This window comes from Stegostoma tigrinum, chromosome 33 (assembly GCF_030684315.1).
Source record: "Stegostoma tigrinum isolate sSteTig4 chromosome 33, sSteTig4.hap1, whole genome shotgun sequence".
NCBI lineage: Eukaryota > Metazoa > Chordata > Chondrichthyes > Orectolobiformes > Stegostomatidae > Stegostoma > Stegostoma tigrinum.
Window position 1 is genome coordinate 28,191,157 of NC_081386.1, and position 20,384 is coordinate 28,211,540.

At 41.0% G+C, this 20,384-nt stretch overlaps 1 protein-coding gene across 1 annotated transcript in view; it reads left to right on the forward strand.

Moving 5' to 3' along the window:
• The window catches only part of LOC125467172 (A-kinase anchor protein 13-like), a 335,592-nt gene that overhangs the window by 15,223 nt on the left and 299,985 nt on the right, over positions 1-20,384 (forward strand). Inside the window, exon 2 of the mRNA XM_048562633.2 lies at positions 5,199-5,242. Coding sequence (XP_048418590.2) covers positions 5,199-5,242 — 44 coding nt within the window. The remainder of the gene's footprint in view (positions 1-5,198; positions 5,243-20,384) is intronic.

Consider the following 20,384-nt stretch of genomic DNA (forward strand, 5'->3'; position numbering starts at 1 on the left):
TGGTCACCCTCCGGTTGAACCACCACCAGTCCTTTCTGTAATGAGAGAACAGCCCTGTGGTCTGGTAGGGCTATAGCGACTCTATCTTTACTGCACAGAAATTTACGGTTGAGTTGCTGAGTGTGATAAGATCAACATTGCAGGTCAATTGAGGCACAATTTCTATATTGCACTGAGTTAGCTGGACTGTTTCAGGGGTTGTAGTCGGGCCCTGCTGTGGATCTGGCCCTTGTATGGCAGGGAACAATAATTGGCATAGATTCTTTGCCCTTATTGCTCGCTGTCTTCTGCTTATTCTGGGATGTGTTTTGATGTACAAATGAGGACGCAGTTGGAATTGGCTGCGATCATCGCGTTATTCCATTATCTGATGACCTACTAACATAACATGTCGAGGAAGAAGAGCCACCCGAGTGTGATTTTGAGGTAATGTGTTTGAGCAAATATTACAGCCTTTTGGAGGAGAAAGACGATTTGTGGCAGAAAAGAACTGCTGTGTTGCTTACATATGTTTATTTAAGAACTGTCACAGCCTATTATTTAATATAAGCCACATCTTGAATACTCTGGTGATGATGGGAATGGGGACAATAGAAAGGCTTTAGGGTTGTTATCTATTAGTCTGAACATGCTTTGTACTTGTTCAGTAAATGGAAATTGAGGACTCTGCCAACAGCTCAAAAGAAAAATGATGTAACAGGCTACAGCACCGCTGCAATTTTAAGTCTGGTTAGATTTTGAACTAATGCTCATTCCAATTCATTAGTGCTTGACAAACCTGGTATTAATACTGAGGGAGATGAAACTTGTGCCCTAATTAATAATTTGATTGACTCTAATGCTGTCACCCTGCTGGTGATGCAGCTTGACCCTGCTTCCTGCTTTTAAGTAGGGATCTTCAAACATCTGTTTGGCGGGAAGTCTCTCCTGCAAATACTAATGACCTCTTTGCTTCTGGGTGATGCCATACACACATTTTTTGCCTTGTTAGAATCACAATTTTCCTCTAAGTGGCACATTGCAAAACACGCTGATTACCTGTTTCCCAGGCAACCAATTTTTGCCAATTTATTCCTTAGTTATTATATATCCACCGCCCGTTCTTCAGCTTCATTTGACCTCAGGCATCCCTGCCAGATCCTACTTGATGGTAACAGAGCAGTGGTTATTATTACAAATGGTGTCAGTTCTTTGGTGCATAGGAACTGAGATAATCTGAATATTTCATGTCGGGTCTAGAATTTTGCCAATTCATATGGGCCATAAAAGTTGACTTGCATCTGTTCCTATGCTACAATTTTGGCTTCACTTATGATATCCAAGGTTAAAATAGAGAGTGTAAAATATTGCTTATTGCTAAAAGGTTGATGTCTGGCTTTATAATAAACTAAATTCACAACAAAAAAGACGATTCTCCCTGCAAGTGGAAAAGCCATCATCCATCCAGCAGTGTGTCAGTGAGCTGTAGCAGTCTGGTTTTGACACACACATGCCTGAGTTTCAAGAATTCAGAAAATCCTCTGATACCCTCTTAGTACAGAGCTGCACAGCTGTTCAAAAAGTTCCTGTTGACGTAATTTCTATTTCTAACTTTCGAGTGTTTTGGAATGGTGTATCCTTCTTTGACAGGACCTAAGCCACAGCTAACAGTTAGCCTGGATCAACTTTCTTTCCGTGACTTTGAAAACATGAATTGGATCTCCCTGCTATTTTTTTTCTGAAAAACAGTCCAGCTTCCTTAATCTTTCCCCATAACTTAAATTCTTGAACCCTAGGATCATTGTGTTGCTTCATTCTCAACTCTCTCAAGGGTAATCATATCCTTTATGTTATCCAGCGAGGAAAACTATGCGTAGTATTCAAAATTTGCTTAGAGTCATACCAGACTTGAGACGTTAACTCAGTTTCTGTCTCCACAGATGTTGCCAGAACCTGCTGAGTCTCTCCATTTTCTGTTTTTATTTCCGATCTCCAACATCTGCAATACTTTACTTTTTACTTCAACAGTAATTCATTGACTGCAAAACAAGTTCTGTGTTTAGGTTGTGAAAGGCCCCCTATAAATACCAAGTCGGAAGTTGCTGGAGAAACTCAGGAGGTCAAGCAGCAGCTTTGGAGAGCCAAAGCAGAGTGACCCTTCTTCAGAACTCTGCTGACTTTTTCCAGAAATTTGTTCTTGTTTCAGATTTCCAGCACCTGCAGCTCTTTGTTTCATTTTACTATAGAATTGCAACGTTTTTCTTTTATGTTTGGCTTTGTATCTGCTTGTTGCAGTACTACCTCCCCACCTGATTTGCAATTGTTTACAAATGAGATTTTCACTGACTGCCTCTCAGTGCATCTTGCCCATCTTCAGCTTATTTTGGGTTGGGGTCGATGAAGGATGTTGGTAACTTTGAAGACCGTTGACCAAAGGCTCATAAACCTCATACAGAGTGTGGGACGTAGATTTGTGCACATTAGCGATTGGTTTGGCAAGCATCTGTCAGAATTCCAAGGCATTGACTGTGTAGTGCAAAGAGTCACTTTGCTTTTTGGGATGGTTCCTGTACTCTGTAAGGTCCGAGGGAGAGCCCAGTGGATCTCCAACTAATCAGGCTTCTGTCGTCCTGTGGTCATATTTCTGTATCTTCCTATTTCAATTTAGTTATAACAAAGTAATTCAATTATGATTTTTTAAACTTTTCTGCAATTAACTTCCACACTGATGTTATAGATGCAAGACAGGCAGAACCTGCAACTGTGCCTCACAGAGGCAAAGCTTGAGAATCCAGTGGCAGGTAGAAAATAGGGCAAGCATTTTAACTCTAGTTATTGGGTCATTATTTCGTTGCACAAAAGCACAGAAATCAGTTTCTTCACCCAACTGCTGTGTTTGTGCTTCACATAAGCCTCCTCCCACCTTACGTCACACCTTCCTTGTTGCATACCTTTTAGTTCCTCCTCCCTTGTTTGTTTAGGTATTGTAGTGATTTATAATGAGTTCACCCTGGTGGATCTCATAGAATATGAGTTCCCTGATTGGGTGGAATGGTCCTTGGAGGGTTGCTGTGTACTTGATGGGCTGAATGGCCAAATGATCTATGTTTGATATTTGCAGATGTACAGTTCGCTGTCATTTGCATGCTATGTTCATTCTGTGGTTCAGAAGAATTATGCACTTAGCCTAGAAATAATTCAGTGCTGAGGTAGGTAGTTGACCATTCAGCTGATGCCACTCTTTCAGGGATTGTGCTCATAGGTCAAAGCTGACTGTGCTGACAATGTTCAGGATCCCATGGTGCTACTTCAATGTAGGTCAGGAAATGATGAAATAAAAACAGAAAATACAGGTCAACCTACAACCAGCCTAGCAGCAATTGTGTAGAGATAACAACTGAGCTGATGCATCAAGTCCAACATGATTTCTTCAGAAAACAAAAAGGCAAAGAACTGTGGATGCTGGAAATCAGAAACAAAAACTGAACTCGCTGGAAAAACTTACTAGGTCTTTCAACAGCTGTGGAGAGAAAACAGTTTCAATCTTTCAGGGTCCATTGACCCTTTTTGAAGTCTGCTGCCTAAATATGACTTGGTACACCTGGAACATAACTGCCAGCCTCTCTCTTTATTTACAGTAAACACTGAAAAGGAAGGAAAAAATTCATTGATATATTTTGATACAGTTTTTGGCCCTGGGCATCAATTGTGAAGGATAACTGTTGCACTGTATTACTTAAACAAAACAAAATTAGTTATCCTTTCAGGAGTAAGAAGAGAGAAAAATTTGAATGTTTAGAACTCATTTCTCTGCCAATTCACTTGCCCTACCCCTCTAGTAATTTCAATCCTACCTCCTTGCTAAGCAGGATATCGAGACTATTAATCATATTTCACACATTATTTAAAGCTCCATTTCTAATTTACTTTCCACTAATTGGAAAATGTTTTCTTGTTCTTCTGTTGGTGTTTGTCTTGGAGTAATGCTCCCATATCAGAACCATAAAGCATTGTACAATATTGTGACTGATATTGATACAGTTTGTACTTCTCCATCAGGTGAACAGCCTCTTTAGAGTCTAGATGTGAGGCTATATGCAATTTTAATTCAACTAATAACGAACCATTCTGCGTATGGAAGAAAACGGAGCAGCGGCTCATTTAAAAATAAGATTCTGACACTGCATGTTTCAGCTAGTTACACATCCAGCTGCTGTTGGTTGAAGAAACGATGTTTTGTCGAAGGAAGCTATACATTTATATTTTTGTAGGTATTTTGAGAAAGGCAAAGAAGGGAGGCCAATGGGAAGGAGGGACAAGGAAGTAGAGCCATTGTAATGAAACTGAAGAACAGATTTGATATTGTGCTCCTCTCAAATAAGCTTTTGCATTCTCCTGATTGATCCTGATTTGGATTGAGGTTTTGGCTAAAAGGCTCTGGCTGCCACCTTAGGTACGTTGCCCAGTGAGTGTCGGCAGACTATTTGATTGGGCCCAGAAGGCTATCCTAGGGCCTTGCAACCTCAGTGTCATGACAGAAGGCAACAACAACTCGGTAACGAGGTTCCTTTTCATGATGGCATGGCTCCTGACTTCTTCCATCAGCTCTTGCAGCCTTCCCAAAATCAAGTTGCTGAGCAAGTCTCTAATGGTATCGTTAGCTCTCCTAGGGCTTGCTATGAAGTGCTCAGTTCTTTCTGCTCTTTTGTACCTCTGTACTCTATGCACTGTGTGTCATTCTTTTGTTTCTACAGGGAAAGAATGTTTTGTTAGATTGTGCAGGAATCCTTTTGTCCATGGGCATTTGCTCATTTTTCTGGTTTCCAAGCCCAGCAATCAGTTTCGCCAATGTTAGTACTGCCTGGGTGAGATTGATTAGCCCTGCAGAAAGTACCAGGTGGTTTCCCCCCTTTTACTCATAGCAGTCTTCTGCTGTTGTGTTTACCAACTGAACTGAATGGCTGTATACAGCCAAATAATTTAAAGAAAACCAATGATATTTGACGAGCTTGCGGCGTATGGAGTCTGCTGTACTGAAATTTGATGGAGAATGCTTGATAAAAGTAACATTGGAAAATAATTTTACTTTCAATGTAACAAAGTGAGATAAAATTCCTATCCTGTTTGAAGTAGCAGTCTATGAATGAATGTTACTAAATAACTTTATGGTTTAGCGAATAACTTTCCGTATATTTATTTTTCTTTCTTCTTACTTACAGCACCTTGTGTCATGAAACTTACACCAAATTACGCTCCATTATATGTAAGTAATAAACAAAACTTTAAAGAAAAGTATTTTTAAGAGCATTGGAGTTATTTATAAGTTCAGTAGTTTAGAGTCTGAAAGGCTGTTATTTAACTCTGTTACCATGTTAGATTTGGGGTTTGGGAACTAACTAGTGTGCTTGTGAATATGTTAATATTTTTAAAGATACTCCTGCAAAATGCAAGGTTTGGAAACTGTTCTTTCATGAAATCGGACTTCAGTTCTGTGTAGGAAGTAAAGTCTGTGTGCTCCAGGTAAGGGACTGAAGTGAATTGCATTTGAATATTTTCAGCTGAGTATAAAGTGGACACACAATTCAAATCATGGAGTTGCCTCTGGTATAACATTAAATTTGAATTCTCACTCAAAGAGTTTACTATATGGTTAATAAAAAGCGAAAGAACAAACAGAAGTTGCTGGAAAAGCTCAGCAGTTCTGGCAGCATCTGTGAAGAGAAAAATTCAGAGTTAATGTTTTGTGTCCGGTCACCCTTCCTCGGAATATGGTTGGAAGTTGCACGCTGTCACGTAGGTGGTAGTGGATACTCTTCTGTGTTCAAGTTGGCAGACTAGAGTAGAGGAACCTTTTCCGTGCATCTAAGCTTTGTGGCACCTGTCCTGGGGTGCTTTACGTTTGGTATCGGGTATAAGGCCATTTGGCCGAAAGCAGAAACAGGCCATTTGGTCCACCAGGCCTGCTGCATCGTTCAATGACATCATGGTTATTCTGATAATTCGCAACTCCCAGTCATCTCCTTTTACACGTAACACTTGCTTCCCTTACTGCCTAAAAGTTGTTATTTCAGTCTTGGTGACTAAACCTCGACAACCATTTGCAGTAAAGAGTTCCACAGGTTCACTTCTGTCTGAGAGAAGATATTCTTCCTGATCTCTATCTTAAATAGTCAAACCCTTACTCTGGGTTAATGCTGTCTAGTCTTTGACTTCCCCAGAATGGGAAAGAACTCCTCTATATCTGCCTTGTCAAGACCCCCAAAGAATCTTGAGCTATGTGTCCATTCTTCTAGTCTTCAATAAGCACAAGCACAAGCTCAACTTACTCAACCTCTCCTCCATAGGACATTCCTTCTATACCCGAAATCAAACTCGGGAAACTTCTCTACTCTTTCCCTTGCCACATATTTTCCCTTTCATAAGTGTATAAAATAGTTCACTACAGTATTTTAGCTTTGATCTCACAAGCACTCTTGCACAGTCCTATAAAATGTTCCTATTGTTGTACACTATTCCCTTGGAAATAAATGACAAAATTACATTTGAATTCCATCTTACCTATTTAGCTTGAACAGCTTATTGTGATTCATATATGAAGACCCCCAAATTCCACTGTCCTATAGATTATGCAGTGTCTCTACATTTAAATAATATTAAGCACCTCAGTTTTTCCTTTTGAAATGCATAATCTCCATATCTTCTCACATTAGATTCTGTCGACCCAAGTGTTTCTGCAATCTCTAATCCCTCTGTGTGATTCTGCAAACTCAGTGTCATCCACACGACTTACCTTCCCACGTATTTTTATGCTATCTGCAAACTTGGCTGCAGTACATTCACTTCCCTCTTCCAGATCACTAATATGTATTGTAAACAATTGTGGCCCTAGTATCAAACCATGGAACTTCACCACTACTTATGGGTTGCCATCCTGAAAATGCATCCCATACACCAACTCTGTCTTCCATGAGTTCACCAGTCTTCTCTCCATACTACCCCAGCACCATGGGCCTTATTAAGTAACCGTGCAGGTGGTACTTTGTTGAACATGTACTGGAAATTCAAATATATTCTCTGTTCATTCCCCTGTACCTACCCTGTTTGTTCCTCTTCTTCAAAGAATTCAAATACACATGTCAGCTATGACTTCCCCTTCATGAAGCCATGCTGACTGTGCTTGACTATATTACATATTTCTAAATGCTCTGCAGTTGAAGCCTGTATTGTAGACTCAAACATTTTCCCAATGACCGGTTAAGCAATATCCCAGTTATGTTTAAATTTTCTTAAATTTGTCTCTGACCCTTTTTCAAATAAACACATTACATTGTCAGGTATCCGATCTTCTGGAACTTTAACAAGAATCCTTAGATTCTGTAAGATAATTACCAGTGCATCCACTATTTGAGCAGCTACTACTTTTGATATCCTACGAAGCAGCCCAACCTGCCCAGAGAACTTAATAGCCTTAGTTTCTCTAGTACTTTTACTCAAATGATAGTTATTGTATTTATTTCTTCCCTTCCTTTTGCCCTTGAATATTTAGTGATTTTAAATGCTATTAGTGTCTTCTACTGTGAAGTAACTTATCAACTCCTCTACTATTTTCTAGTTCCCATTATTATGTTCTCAATCTCAATCTTTAAAGGGACTAAGATGGCCACTTTCTTTTACATATTATGTCTGTAGTGTATGTGTGTATATGCATGTGTGTTATATTTATAAGCTCTTGCTGTCCATTTCTGTATTACTTGCTAGTTTACCCTTTTAGTTTATTCTGTTCCTCTTGATGTTAGTTTAGCCATCTGTTGTCAGCTTTTAAAACTTATCTAATCCTCTGGTCTACCACTAATCTTTGCAATGTTACAGATTTTCCTTCCAATTCAGTAGTGTAATTAAATTCCCTTATAACCATTGTTGGTGAATCCTCCTTCCTCACTGGGATATATCTTTGCAGTTAGCAGTGACGTATTTTCTTAAACTTCTGTCATTGTCCCTCGACCGTATTTGTGCTAAACTCCTTTCTCCAATTACTCTGGCCAATTCTGCCCTTATTCCTTTTTTTATCATAAATTTATCTGACCCAGGTTTCTAATTCTGAAACTGAAAGTTAAGTCCAACCATGTTTTGGGCACTGTTCTCTAGGAGTGCTTTTGCCCTAAGACCACTTAATGTGCCTCCTTACATGTTACCAGATTCAAAATAGCCTGACTGCTAGCTTTAAGAAACTGTTCTGAACGTACTCTACAAATTCTTCCTCATGGCTTTCGCTGCCAGTTTGAATTTCTCAATCTGCATGAGGATTAAAGTAACCCATGATTAATATAGTACATTTTTGTGTGCCCACATTACCTCTTGACTTATTCTACATCCTAATGTATAACCACTGGTACGGGATGCCTAGATTATTCCAACCAGTGTATGTTTTCCCCTTGCTATTTCTTACCTGCAGCCCTGTGAAGCATGCACCATTGAATCCAGGATCACTTCTTGCTATCATACTTATTATATCTTCTAATAACGCAGCTATCCCACTGCCCTTCCATTCCTCCCTGTCCTTCAAAAAGTCACATATCCTGGAATGCTTAATTCCCAGCTTTGATCTCCTCATGAAAATACTTTTGTCATGGTAAATGGACTAGTTCAATTTAGGACAACTGGTTGAAATGGATGAGTTGGGCTGAGGGGTCGGTTTCCATACTAAATGACTCTACCATACTCATTAACCCCTCTTTGTGCTGTTAATTCATTTATTTTACTTATTTATTTACTCCAAATACCAAGCACATTGAAGTAAAGAGATACTAATGTTGCCCTTTTATTGCCATGCTTTCTCCCTTTGATACAATTTGTTGTTTTTCTTCTGCTTGTATGCTCTTGTCCCTTCCTGCGCCACTTTTGGTAATGTTGTCTCAGTCGGTGTCCCACAATGCTGCCATTTCCGTTTGCTTTGGGAGTCTGTGTCTGGAAGGAGCGAGTAGTTAATTATTTAGTACTGCCTTCCCTCATCATGATCGATTCAAAGGAAATATGTTAGCCATTGTCTTTTAATTTCATTAAAATCGTTGTTAAAATATTAGCTTTGTCAAAAGCTGGTACAATATAAGTAATCATTTCATTTTGGCCATTTAAAATGTTTGCACACTGTAAATAGGATATAGTTACATTGGCAACGGGCTCTCTGCTAATGTCTTGTTCACGCGACCATTACTTTGCACAGTGCCCAGTCAATGACTGAGTGTCAGGTTATATAGAGTTATGGGTAATGTTCCAACTAAACCAGATAAATGTTGAATCCATATCCATGTCGGCAGATGAGACATTGCCAGTGATTAGTAGCAAAACTTGTATCGGAGATAATAGGAACTGCAGATGCTGGAGAATCTGAGATAACAAGGTGTAGATCTGGATGAACAAACAAGTTAAAGAGATGGGGATGGAGCCAGTAAAGGTGAGTGTAGGTAGGGAGGAGATAGGTCAGTCCAGGGAGGACAGACAGGTCAAGGGGGCAGGATGAGGTTAGTAAGTAAGAACTTTATCTGTCTCCTGTCCACCTATCTTCTCCTCTATCCATCTTTGATCCACCTTGCCCTCCCTCCCTATTTATTTCAGAACCCTCTTCCCCTCCCCCATTTCTGATGAAGGGTCCAGGCCCGAAACATCAGCTTTCCTGCTCCTAAGATGCTGCTTGGCCTGCTGTGTTCATCATCCAGCTCTACACCTTGTTATTTCAGTAGCAAAACTTGTGTTTGTTTTAGGGAGGCCTGAACTGTCCATGGCTTAGTGATTCGAGGTTCTCCATCCCTGTCCTGTTACTACCAACCAACTCAGCACTAACCAGAATTTTGGCTAAACTCCTCCTACTGTGTATGGGCACCCACTGATTTTTTTTTTAATGATTTGGAAATGTTCCAACAGATCTGTTATAGGGAACTTCTGTGCATCTCCCAGTTACACATTGTATTGGGGTGCTTCACCCACAATCACTGAGTCCATGTGTATAGATCAAATTTGACAGCAGCTGTTACACATTCACTGCCTTTTTAGGCTGCAATGAATTAAAGAGAAATCAAATGTATTTCATACAGTCAGATCAGCAATTTTGTAATAATCAACTGCAGGTTAAAATCCTGAAGATCTGCCAAGCCAATATTCCAATTTTCTTAACTAGCTGTTTCTCTCCTTCCCATCCTCCCTACTGTTTCTTGTGTCAGTTAGCTGTTGCACTGGCTCAGAGTGATCTATCCGTTCCAAAACACACTAGTAAATGCACAAAGCTTTCAGCTGTTGAGTTAGCCTATCAGGAGCTCAGAAGAGCTCCCATTTTCCCTTTTGTATTTGCATTCCTCAGCATCGATGAAGGCAGAAAGTCTGGATGTGTGTCACATGGCATATTAACTGGTGATATTTCACAGGGTGAAGATCTCCAATCTTAGACTTTATATTATCAACATTAGTCAGTGCACTAACTACTTTAGTAGAAAAAATGAGGAGTTTGTTCATCCTAGTGATCATGCGTCAGTGCCTAAATAATTCTGATTAAGAACCATGCCACTTGCACTTCTTGATCTACCAAGTCCGATCTTGGAATGAGTAGCGCACCTTCTCCAAACCATATGCCATGCCCACTTGCAGTTGCATGATTGTCACATTTCCTGTGATCAATTAACTTATTCCTTACTTGTACAGCATGAATCTGTAGGATATTTAGTAATCCGTTGAAGAGAGGAAATGCTCAACAATCAGCAGTTTAGGAGTTTAACTGTGCTTCATTTAATAGGGTTTGAATGAAATACAAATTTCCTTGCAGTTGAGCTACTTCTATAATGGATGTTACTGTTTTGGATGTCAAAGAGACAGAATGTTAATGTCCGTCTTTTACTCATAGAATCAGTAGGAGTCAATTGAGATTGAGGCGCCAAGTATCAGGAAGAAAAATAATGTGCAATTGTTATAGGGCTTCTCGTGACCATCAGATTGGAAAAAATGAGGCAACTAATTTACACCCAACAAATTCTGCCAGACAACATTACATTATTAACTTGGTAATCAGTTGTCGTGGTACTGACTTGAGAATAGATATTGATCAGAACACCAGCTCTTCCCTGCTTCTCTTCTACCCAGGCAGGCAGACGAGGCCTTAGAAGGCAGCACCTCTGCACCCCAAAGTCATGCTGTCAAAGAGGTCACATCCCTCCATCCGTAAAACAAATTTTTCAAAAATAGCGAACAACAGATCGAGGAGCACAAGTGGACAATTCCGCCCCTTAAGTCTGCTCCACTATTCAATATACCACAAGGTAGAAAATCTCATTGTGGACATGGCATACAGTTTGTGCACAGTACGGGATGCTTGTGCAGTATATACTTTTTACTCCAAGAATTTACTCTTCACCTGCCTACCTTTTGTGAAATCACTTACCTGTGCAAAACGTACTGTACGCCTTTTATTGTTTACTGCAAGGCTAATCATTGCTAATAGTTTTAAATAAAAAAGAAAACTTGTTTCCTGGAGTCAAAGTGTGTTAGCGGACATGTGAGGAGTGAAACTTGATTGCAGTACACTATAGTGTGAGCTTGACTTTCATGGTCAAGCCTTGGAGTTGGATTCATATCTGGAACATTGTCACGCAGGAAAAAGTGCTGCCATATTTCTCCATGGAGAATGCATTGCTTTAGACCCTAAAGTTGTAATAATCATAGTGTGAATTGAATTGTCATCAATGTATTTGAAGTTAGTGTAAAAAAAACTTGCTGGGAACTTTCAAAGAGCCAACAAACATCTGAAAAGACCAAACCTAGTTTAGTGTTTCAGGCAGATAGTTTTCATCAAAATGCCATTTCCAACAGTTACTGTTATTTTATTTCACTTGTGTAACTGTTATCTCCCTGTCAAAGGTCAATGTTTGGTTCAAGCTTAAGATTAAATAAAGAGAAAATCATCTAGGATATAGCAGTCTGACTTTATTTGATGCATAACTGTTTGCAGGACATATGAAATAGTAAATTTCTGTCAGGAAATCTTAAAAAATACAAAGTCTTTATGTATGCTACATTCAGTAACCACAGCATTTATTTCCTTGCAAAAGCAAGCTTCCCATGTCATTGATCTATTAAGACCACTACAAGTGGCTTTAATCAGTGTGTGCTTGGTGTTGATTTTCACTAGCCAGTTGATAGGTACGAACAGAAAAGTGAAGTGGGACTGTCTAAGGTTCATTTGTTGCTCCTGTTACTCAACAACTTTCTGTCAGCATTCTCAATTCCACTCTATGCTTTGCTGGAGGGCCACTCTCTCAAAATGCTCCAAGTCACAAGCATTTGACCAAATTTTTTGTTATCTTAAAATGTTTACAGAACTTTGGCAGACTTGTCTTCATTGCTCATGAGATGAGATGCCATGTTGTAGTTTAACAGGACATTGGCAAGGCTATTTTTAGAATATTTTGTACAGTTTCGTTCACTGGCTATAGGAAGGATATTATTAAATTGGAGAGGGTACAGAAAAGATTTACAAGGATATTATGGGGACTTTGAAATATAAGGAGAGGCTGAATAAGTTGGGACTTAGTTCACTGGAACATAGGAGGTTGAGGGGTGACCTTATAAAGATTTATAAAATCATGAGGGGCATAGATAAGATGAATAACAAGGGTCTTTTCCTTTAAAGAAATCAGAATTCAAAACTAGAGGGCTTAATTTTAAAGTGAAGGTAGAAAGATGTAAAAGGGGCCTGAGTGGCAACTTTTTTTATACAGAGCCTGTGGTACAGTTACAACATTTAGAAGACATTTAGATAGGTATATGAATAGGAAAGGTTGAGCGGGATATGGACTAATGCAGCTTGGGAAATCTGGTCAGCATGGACAAGTTGGACAGAATGGTCTGTTTCCATGCCGCATGACTGTATATGGCTGCTGTACATCTGTGATTGCAGTTTAATAGGAAACAGGAGGAATGGATTTGAAATCAGTAGCAGGATTAAATTGGTGAACACTTTTAACTCCATAATTTGTCATATTGTCATTAATCTTTGATTTGGGAAAACAAATGCACAACACATTGCTACCACATAATGTGCAGCAAAATAAATTGCATGCAGTGTTGAAAACCTTTAGGAAGTAAATTTCTGAAGAAAGCTTGATTTGAATGTCAAAATCTAAACAGTGGGAGCACTGTACTTTAAAGGTCTAGTTTTGGTGCAGCAGATCATTCATCACACAGTTGTAATCGAATTTTGAGAAACGGGCTCTGTAATCACACTGATGTTTGTTCTTCACAATTCAGTAGGACACAATTTGAACATTGCATGCGCCATTACACTTTACACACATCACATTCATAATCCTAGGTGTCACTGATGAAAAAAACAATTCTTCAGTTTTGGAGCAATTGCAGGTAATGAACTCGAAAGCAGAGTAGTTTTTAAAGATTGGTTAAAGAAGACATTGCTGGGACTGGAGTGTTTGAGATACTAGTGGACTCGAAAGACTGGGACTTGTTTCACTGAAGTGTAGGAGGTTGAAGGGTGACCTTTATGGCGGTTTATAAAATCATGAGGGGCATAGATAAGGTGAATAGCAAGGTTCTTTTCCCTAGGGTAAGGAGTTTGAATCAAAGTGTCATATTTTTAAGGTCAGAGAAGATTAATTTTAAAAAGGACATGGGGGGGCAATTTTATTTTAAGACAGTGGTTCATGTGTGGAATAAACTACCTGCAGAAGCAGTGGATGCAGGTACTGTTAGAACATTCAAAAGACATTTGGATAAGTTTGCCATTAGGCAAGATGAGGAGGGATGTGGGCCAAGCGCAAATAGGTGGGACTAGTTTGGTTTGGGAACATGGTGTGGACTAGTTGGATCAAAGGATCTGCTTCCATGCTGTGTGACTGTATGATCACAACAAGCTACTTGGTAGAATGTCTAGAGCATTTAAAATCAAAGCTGCAATCTTTTATTTTGCAATATTTACTTGTGATGAATTGTGGTCATATTTTCATTTTGGTTATCTTTAAAATTTGTATTACTACTTCATAAAGAATTTTGTGATGTTAATGTCTGTTGCTGTGCCCGTGGGCTGTGGCCACTGGCTCTCCAGGTGAAGTTGGAGGTGGGTGTGGAGATAAATTTCCACATGTTGTCAGTTGCCTGTTTTGAATTTTTCAAAGAAAAGCCAGAAGAAAAGCAAGTCAACCTCATGTCATGCCTTCAGCAGTTTGCTACTTTAACCAGTTGTTTTCACCCCTTGCTGGAGCAACATTGGGATTACATTCAGCAGGATTTGTAGCTCCTCATCTCGTGAAGCACTATGTTCAAATGCTACAAGATCTGGACAGTATTCAGACTTGGGCTGACAAGTGGTCAATAATGCACCACACAAATGTCAGGCAATGATCATCTCCAATAACAGACAATCTAACCAAGGCTCCTTGACATTCAAATGGAATTCCCTCTCCAATGGCATTGTGGCACACTGCTGCAATAGACATTGGTGGTGGAGGAAATGGATGTGATGCCAATCAAGTGGGCTGCCTTGTCCTGGATGGGGTAAAATTCCTTGAGTATTGTTAGAAGGACAAGGACAGCAGATACATGGGAACACCGCCGCCTGCAAGTTTCCCTTCCAAGCCACTCACCATCCTGACTTGGAAATATATCCTCATTCTTTCACAGCTGCTGGGTCAATATCCTGGAATTCCCTCTCCAATGGCATTGTGGGTCTACCATAGGATGTGGACTGAAGTGGTTCAAAAAGGTAGCTCACCAGCACCACCTCCAGGGTAATTAGGGACAGGCAAGAAGTGCTGGCCAGCCAGTGACAACTGAGTCCCACGAGCGGGGAGGGGGGTAAAAAAACCCTCTTGGGCAGAGCCTTCATTAGAATCACAGCCCTCTAAGTGAGGAAAATTTCTGCCCCCTGCCTCCCCCCGCCCTAAATGATGATGCTCTTATTATTAGATTGCGTCTCAGTTTTCTAGATTGTCCAGTCAGGGAACACACAAACCGTCCCCATGGGCACCCCTAGCAGTAGGAGTTGCGTGAAGCCATCTGAAATAGGACTAATTTTCCACTGTCTGTTCCACATTCCTGCAAACAATTATAGCACCTTAACTGGTGTTCTAGTTGAAAAGTAATTTTACTATTGTGGTGTCATCAGAATCTTTTTTTTCTAATTTCTGTGACTCAGATACTCAGTAAAGTCACCACAGTCCCGAAGACCAGCAGGCTGCTGTCGAGATAGATAGAGAAAGAGAGAAATGACTGGTGGTGGTTTAACCTAAGGGTCACCACACCTCGGATAATGAGCGTGTTTGATAAAGTGGGACCTTCATGGTAACCTTAGCTGAGGTGAAGACTGTTAGGGAAACAGCATTCTGTACTGTACTGCAGGAAGGAGTATGGTGTGAATAGACAGTTGAATTTGCTTTACCATGACTACATTCAGATTACTGGTAGAATAAAAAAGGTGAGGACAATCATCAACCTTCCTACAGTGTAGTACAGAATGCTCTTTCACTAATAGTCTTCACCTCAGGTGACCATGTTTCTGCAACTTCTGCTCTTCATGATGACATTAGTTGCAGTCTCAACTGCATGTCTTGACTGACTTTAGCCAATGAAGTAATGACCTTGGGCATGGACTATTTGTAATCTAGAGTGAATCAACAGTCCACGTTCTGTGCTGGCATCAGTGTTGCATAGTACTCTCCTCCACTGGCCATTGGTGATTCAGTTTCTCCTCAAAGTGGTAAAACATTATGGTGTATTAATCAGATAAGCTGTCTCTAAGAATGATATCATTAAAACTGATTTGGATGAAGATTTTTTTTCCTGTATTTTGGAACTAATTAACATTCCATTAAGACAAAAATGAGTACAGTTCAAGATTCAACTGCAAGCCGGAAGACTTTGGCATTACTTTCAGTTCGCAGAGACATTGTCCTGGTGCAAAGGTACACAAAGCCAGGATTGTACCAGGCTTGCAGGCTAGCCCAAAGTGTCAGCTGTAATGGAAAGGTGATACAATAATCAATCTTTTCCATAGGCTAAGGAATGGAAAAATAATAGTGCTCTTAGTGACTGCCAGAGGTATAGATTATAGAAACCCTACCATGTGCAAACAGGCCCTTCGGCCCAACAAGTCCACGCCACTCCTCAGAGCATCCGACCCAGACCCATCCCCCTATAACCCACTTAATCCACACACCCCTGGACACTAGAGGCAATTTAGCATGGCCAGTGCACCTAGCCTGCACATCTTTGGACTGTGGGAGGAAACTGAGTACCTGGAGGAAATCCATGCAGACATGGGGAGAATGTGCAAACTCCATGCAGTTGCCTGAGCGTGGAATTGAGCTTTGGTCCCTGGCGCTGTGAGGCAGCAGTGCTAACCACTGAGCCAACGTGCCACCCTCCCTGCAGTGCATGTTCATAGTTCCTTAAAAGTAGAGTCACTAGTAGATAGGATAATGAAGAAGGTTTGCTATGCTTGACTTTATTGGCCAAACCTCAGGATACAACGCATCATCCTCCGACACTTCCGCCATTTACAAACCCCACCAACCTCCGGATACAACGCATCATCCTCCGACACTTCCGCCATTTACAATCCGACCCCACCACCCAAGACATTTTTCCATCCCCTCCCCTGTCTGCTTTCCGGAGAGACCACTCTCTCCGTGACTCCCTTGTTCGCTCCACACTGCCCTCCAACCCCACCACACCCGGCACCTTCCCCTGCAACCGCAGGAAATGCTACACTTGCCCCCACACCTCCTCCCTCACCCCTATCCCAGGCCCCAGGATGACATTCCACATTAAGCAGAGGTTCACCTGCACATCTGCCAATGTGGCATACTGCATCCACTGTACCCGGTGCGGCTTCCTCTACATTGGGGAAACCAAGCGGTGACTTGGGGACCGCTTTGCAGAACACCTCCGCTCAGTTCGCAACAGACAACTGCACCTCCCAGTTGCAAACCATTTCCACTCCCCCTCCCATTCTCTAGATGACATGTCCATCATGGGCCTCCTGCACTGCCACAATGATGCCACCCGAAGGTTGCAGGAACAGCAACTCATATTCCGCCTGGGAACTCCGCAGCCACATGGTATCAATGTGGACTTCACCAGTTTCAAAATCTCCCGTTCCCCTTCTGCATCCCTAAACCAGCCTAGTTCGTCCCCTCCCCCCACTGCACCACACAACCAGCCCAGCTCTTCTCCCCCCCCCCCACCCACTGCATCCCAAAACCAGTCCAACCTGTCTCTGCCTCCCTAACTGGCTCTTCCTCTCACCCATCCCTTCCTCCCACCCCAAGCCGCACCCCCATCTACCTACTAACCTCATCCCACCTCCTTGACCTGTCCGTCTTCCCTGGACTGACCTGTCCCCTCCCTACCTCCCCACCTGTACTCTCTCCACCTATCTTCTTTTCTCTCCATCTTCGGTCCGCCTCCCCCTCTCTCCCTATTTATTCCAGTTCCCTCTCCCCATCCCCCTCTCTGATGAAGGGTCTAGGCCCGAAACGTCAGCTTTTGTGCTCCTGAGATGCTGCTTGGCCTGCTGTGTTCATCCAGCCTCACATTTTATTATCTTGGGAACTGCAGATGCTGGAGAATTCCATTTTCATTGAATATAGGAGTTGGGAGGTCCTATTACGACTGTACAGGACATTTAGTTAGGCCAAAATTGGAATACTGCATGCAGCTCTGATCTCCCTGCTAAAGGAAGGATGTTGTGAAACTTGAAAGGGTTCTGAAAAGATTTACAAGAATGTTGCCAGGGTTGGAGGGTTTGAGTGATAGGGAGGGGCTGAATAGACTGTGGCTGTTTTCCTTGGAGTTTTGGAGCTGAGGTGAAATCATGAGGGGCATGGATAGAGTAAATAGACAAGATCTTTTTGTCAAGGTGGGGAGTCCAAAATGAGAGGGCATAGGCTTAAGGTGAGAGGGGAAAGATTTAAAAGGGACCTAAGGGACAACTTTTCTCTCACAGTGGTGTGTGTGTGTGGAATGAGCTGCTGGAGGAAGTGGTACAAATACAACATTTAAAAGGCATCTGGATGGGTATATGAATATGTAGGGTTTAGAGGGATGTGGGTCAAATACTGGCAAATGGGACTGGGTTTATTTAGGTTATTTGGTTGGCATGAGCAAGTTGGACCAAGGGGTTCCATGCTGTATATCTCTGACCCAATGCTGAAAATATTGTTGTGCCTTTGAGTCATGACAGGGTAGGGCTTGCATGATTGTTTGAGTACTGCCGTTGATCAGTCAAGCCACAAGAATTGACGTCTTCAAGATGGGTGGAAGCCAAGATGTAGCTTATTACTATGGACTATTCACCTTTCTATTGGTTTGAATTGTCCGTAAATTGAGAAAATGTTTATGGTAGTTTTAATATTGTTCCATACATTTGTCCAAATTCAAATGTCATTTGACTGGTGCTCAGCACTTATCGCTGTCATTGGGATGTTTTTCTCATTTCCCGACCACGTTGCTATTCTGTGCTTTGTTAGAAATCAACTAGCTTGTATTTTTCACGGGACATGCCCAACACTTTGTTCATGCACAATATTACAGTAACTTGTTTTCCAATCCAGTCTTCAAATTTGGTCAATACGTAATGCATTCAGAAAGACTAGAAAGTGGGACTGGAATAGAAAATCTTCTGCCCTGTTTTGTTGAAGAGCATCAGAGTGAAAAAGAAAAACCACTTATTTGCAATTGATTGATGTTAACAAAATTCAAACCTCCTTGGATTTTTGAGTAAAAATTTTCAGTGCTGTCATCTCTAAAGAAAAATTATTTGAAATTGGCTTGCTCCGAAGACCACAGGATAAACCTCGGCATTGTTTTTGCACCCTTACTATAAAAGTGCATAGTTTTGGGCTGAGCCTTTGGTTAATTTTGATGGCTGTATATCAGACACCATGCAGCAGTTGTTTCCTGTGAATGGACGAAGTTGGCAAGAGGAAGATGATGAATTGGCATAACCGTGATTTTCAGTACAGCATTTGTTCAAGTTTCTGAATCTGGCAAACTCTGCTGGTATCCAAGCAGCTGCCGGTGCTAATTGGTTGGCATGTGTTAGATACCAGCTGAGGAAAGGCTCGGCCACTGAGGCAGTTCAAAATGATTGCTGCTTTCATACACAGTTGATAAATCAACTTAAGCAAGCGCAGCTTATATCCATGTTGGCAGTCCACATTTCAATGTGTCTGGTACAAAATTTTGACCTGACGGACTCTTCAGCACTGTGAATAACTCTGAATTTATAATGTCTTCTATTGTCATAGCTGGCAACTGGCCACAGTGAATGGCTTCACTATGCTGCGGACGGAGACTGGTTTCTATAGCTGTATGTTCTGACTTCAGACGTGCATCTATTTTGAGGCTCTGCTACAGCGGGAAGGGATAGGAAAATGGAAGGACTGAAATAAAAGTCCTGTGAAACTCCAAAATAATTGCTCATAGCCTGAGTTACATTAATGAAAGAATGCAAACGATATTGAATAGACTGATAAGCACTGAGGTGGGGGTCCAAATTGCTGTTGAGCCATTCAAGTGAGCAAAACTCATTCTCAACAAAAGAGAATTTTAAAATCACTTCTTGTATCTTTAACGACTTCCGTAGTTGAGGAAAGTTAACCTATTCCCTTTATTGACAGATTTCCAAAAGAAAATCTGCAGGCCGTAAACAATGGAAATTCAGTTGTCGCTTGTAAGAATAATTTCATGTTGAACTTTGTATTGTATTGACTATCATACAATCAGAGGTTTCACTGACTGACTTAATAGTCATTTGGTACTGCAGGGAATCAAACAGATCAAGTTTAATGTATCCCTCACCCACTGAGTCAAGATGAAAGAAGATTGATATCTGATGGATGTATGATTTTCTTTATCCACTTAATCAGTCACTTTCACATCTTATTGCTCAAGATATTCCATACATATGGAAATTAGCACTCATTTCTACCAACGACTTCTTCCTCACCAGAATCTCAAAGCTGAAGTTCCTTCACTTTCTCTGTCTCCCTCCGTTTTAACAATCATCTCTAGGTCTTTGAAATCCATAATTATTATTCCCAACAATTGCTAGTTAAATATTAGCATTTATCACCTATCCCTCGAAGGTGATGGTGAATAACCACCTTGAACTGCTGCACATAATATGGTGTAGGTGTTGTTACAGAGGGAATCATTGAAGGAGCAGTGATATTCAAAGAAGAATGCTTTTCCTATGCAATACTGCTTTTATCCGTGCAGATAGTACGCATTTTGATTTAGGAAGTGTCATTGGTGAAACCGTGACACATTGCTGTAGTTGTTGTCTGTTGTGCATACGGTTGTCACTGTTCATTGGGAACAGAGGGCATGAATGGTTAAGGTGGTGAATG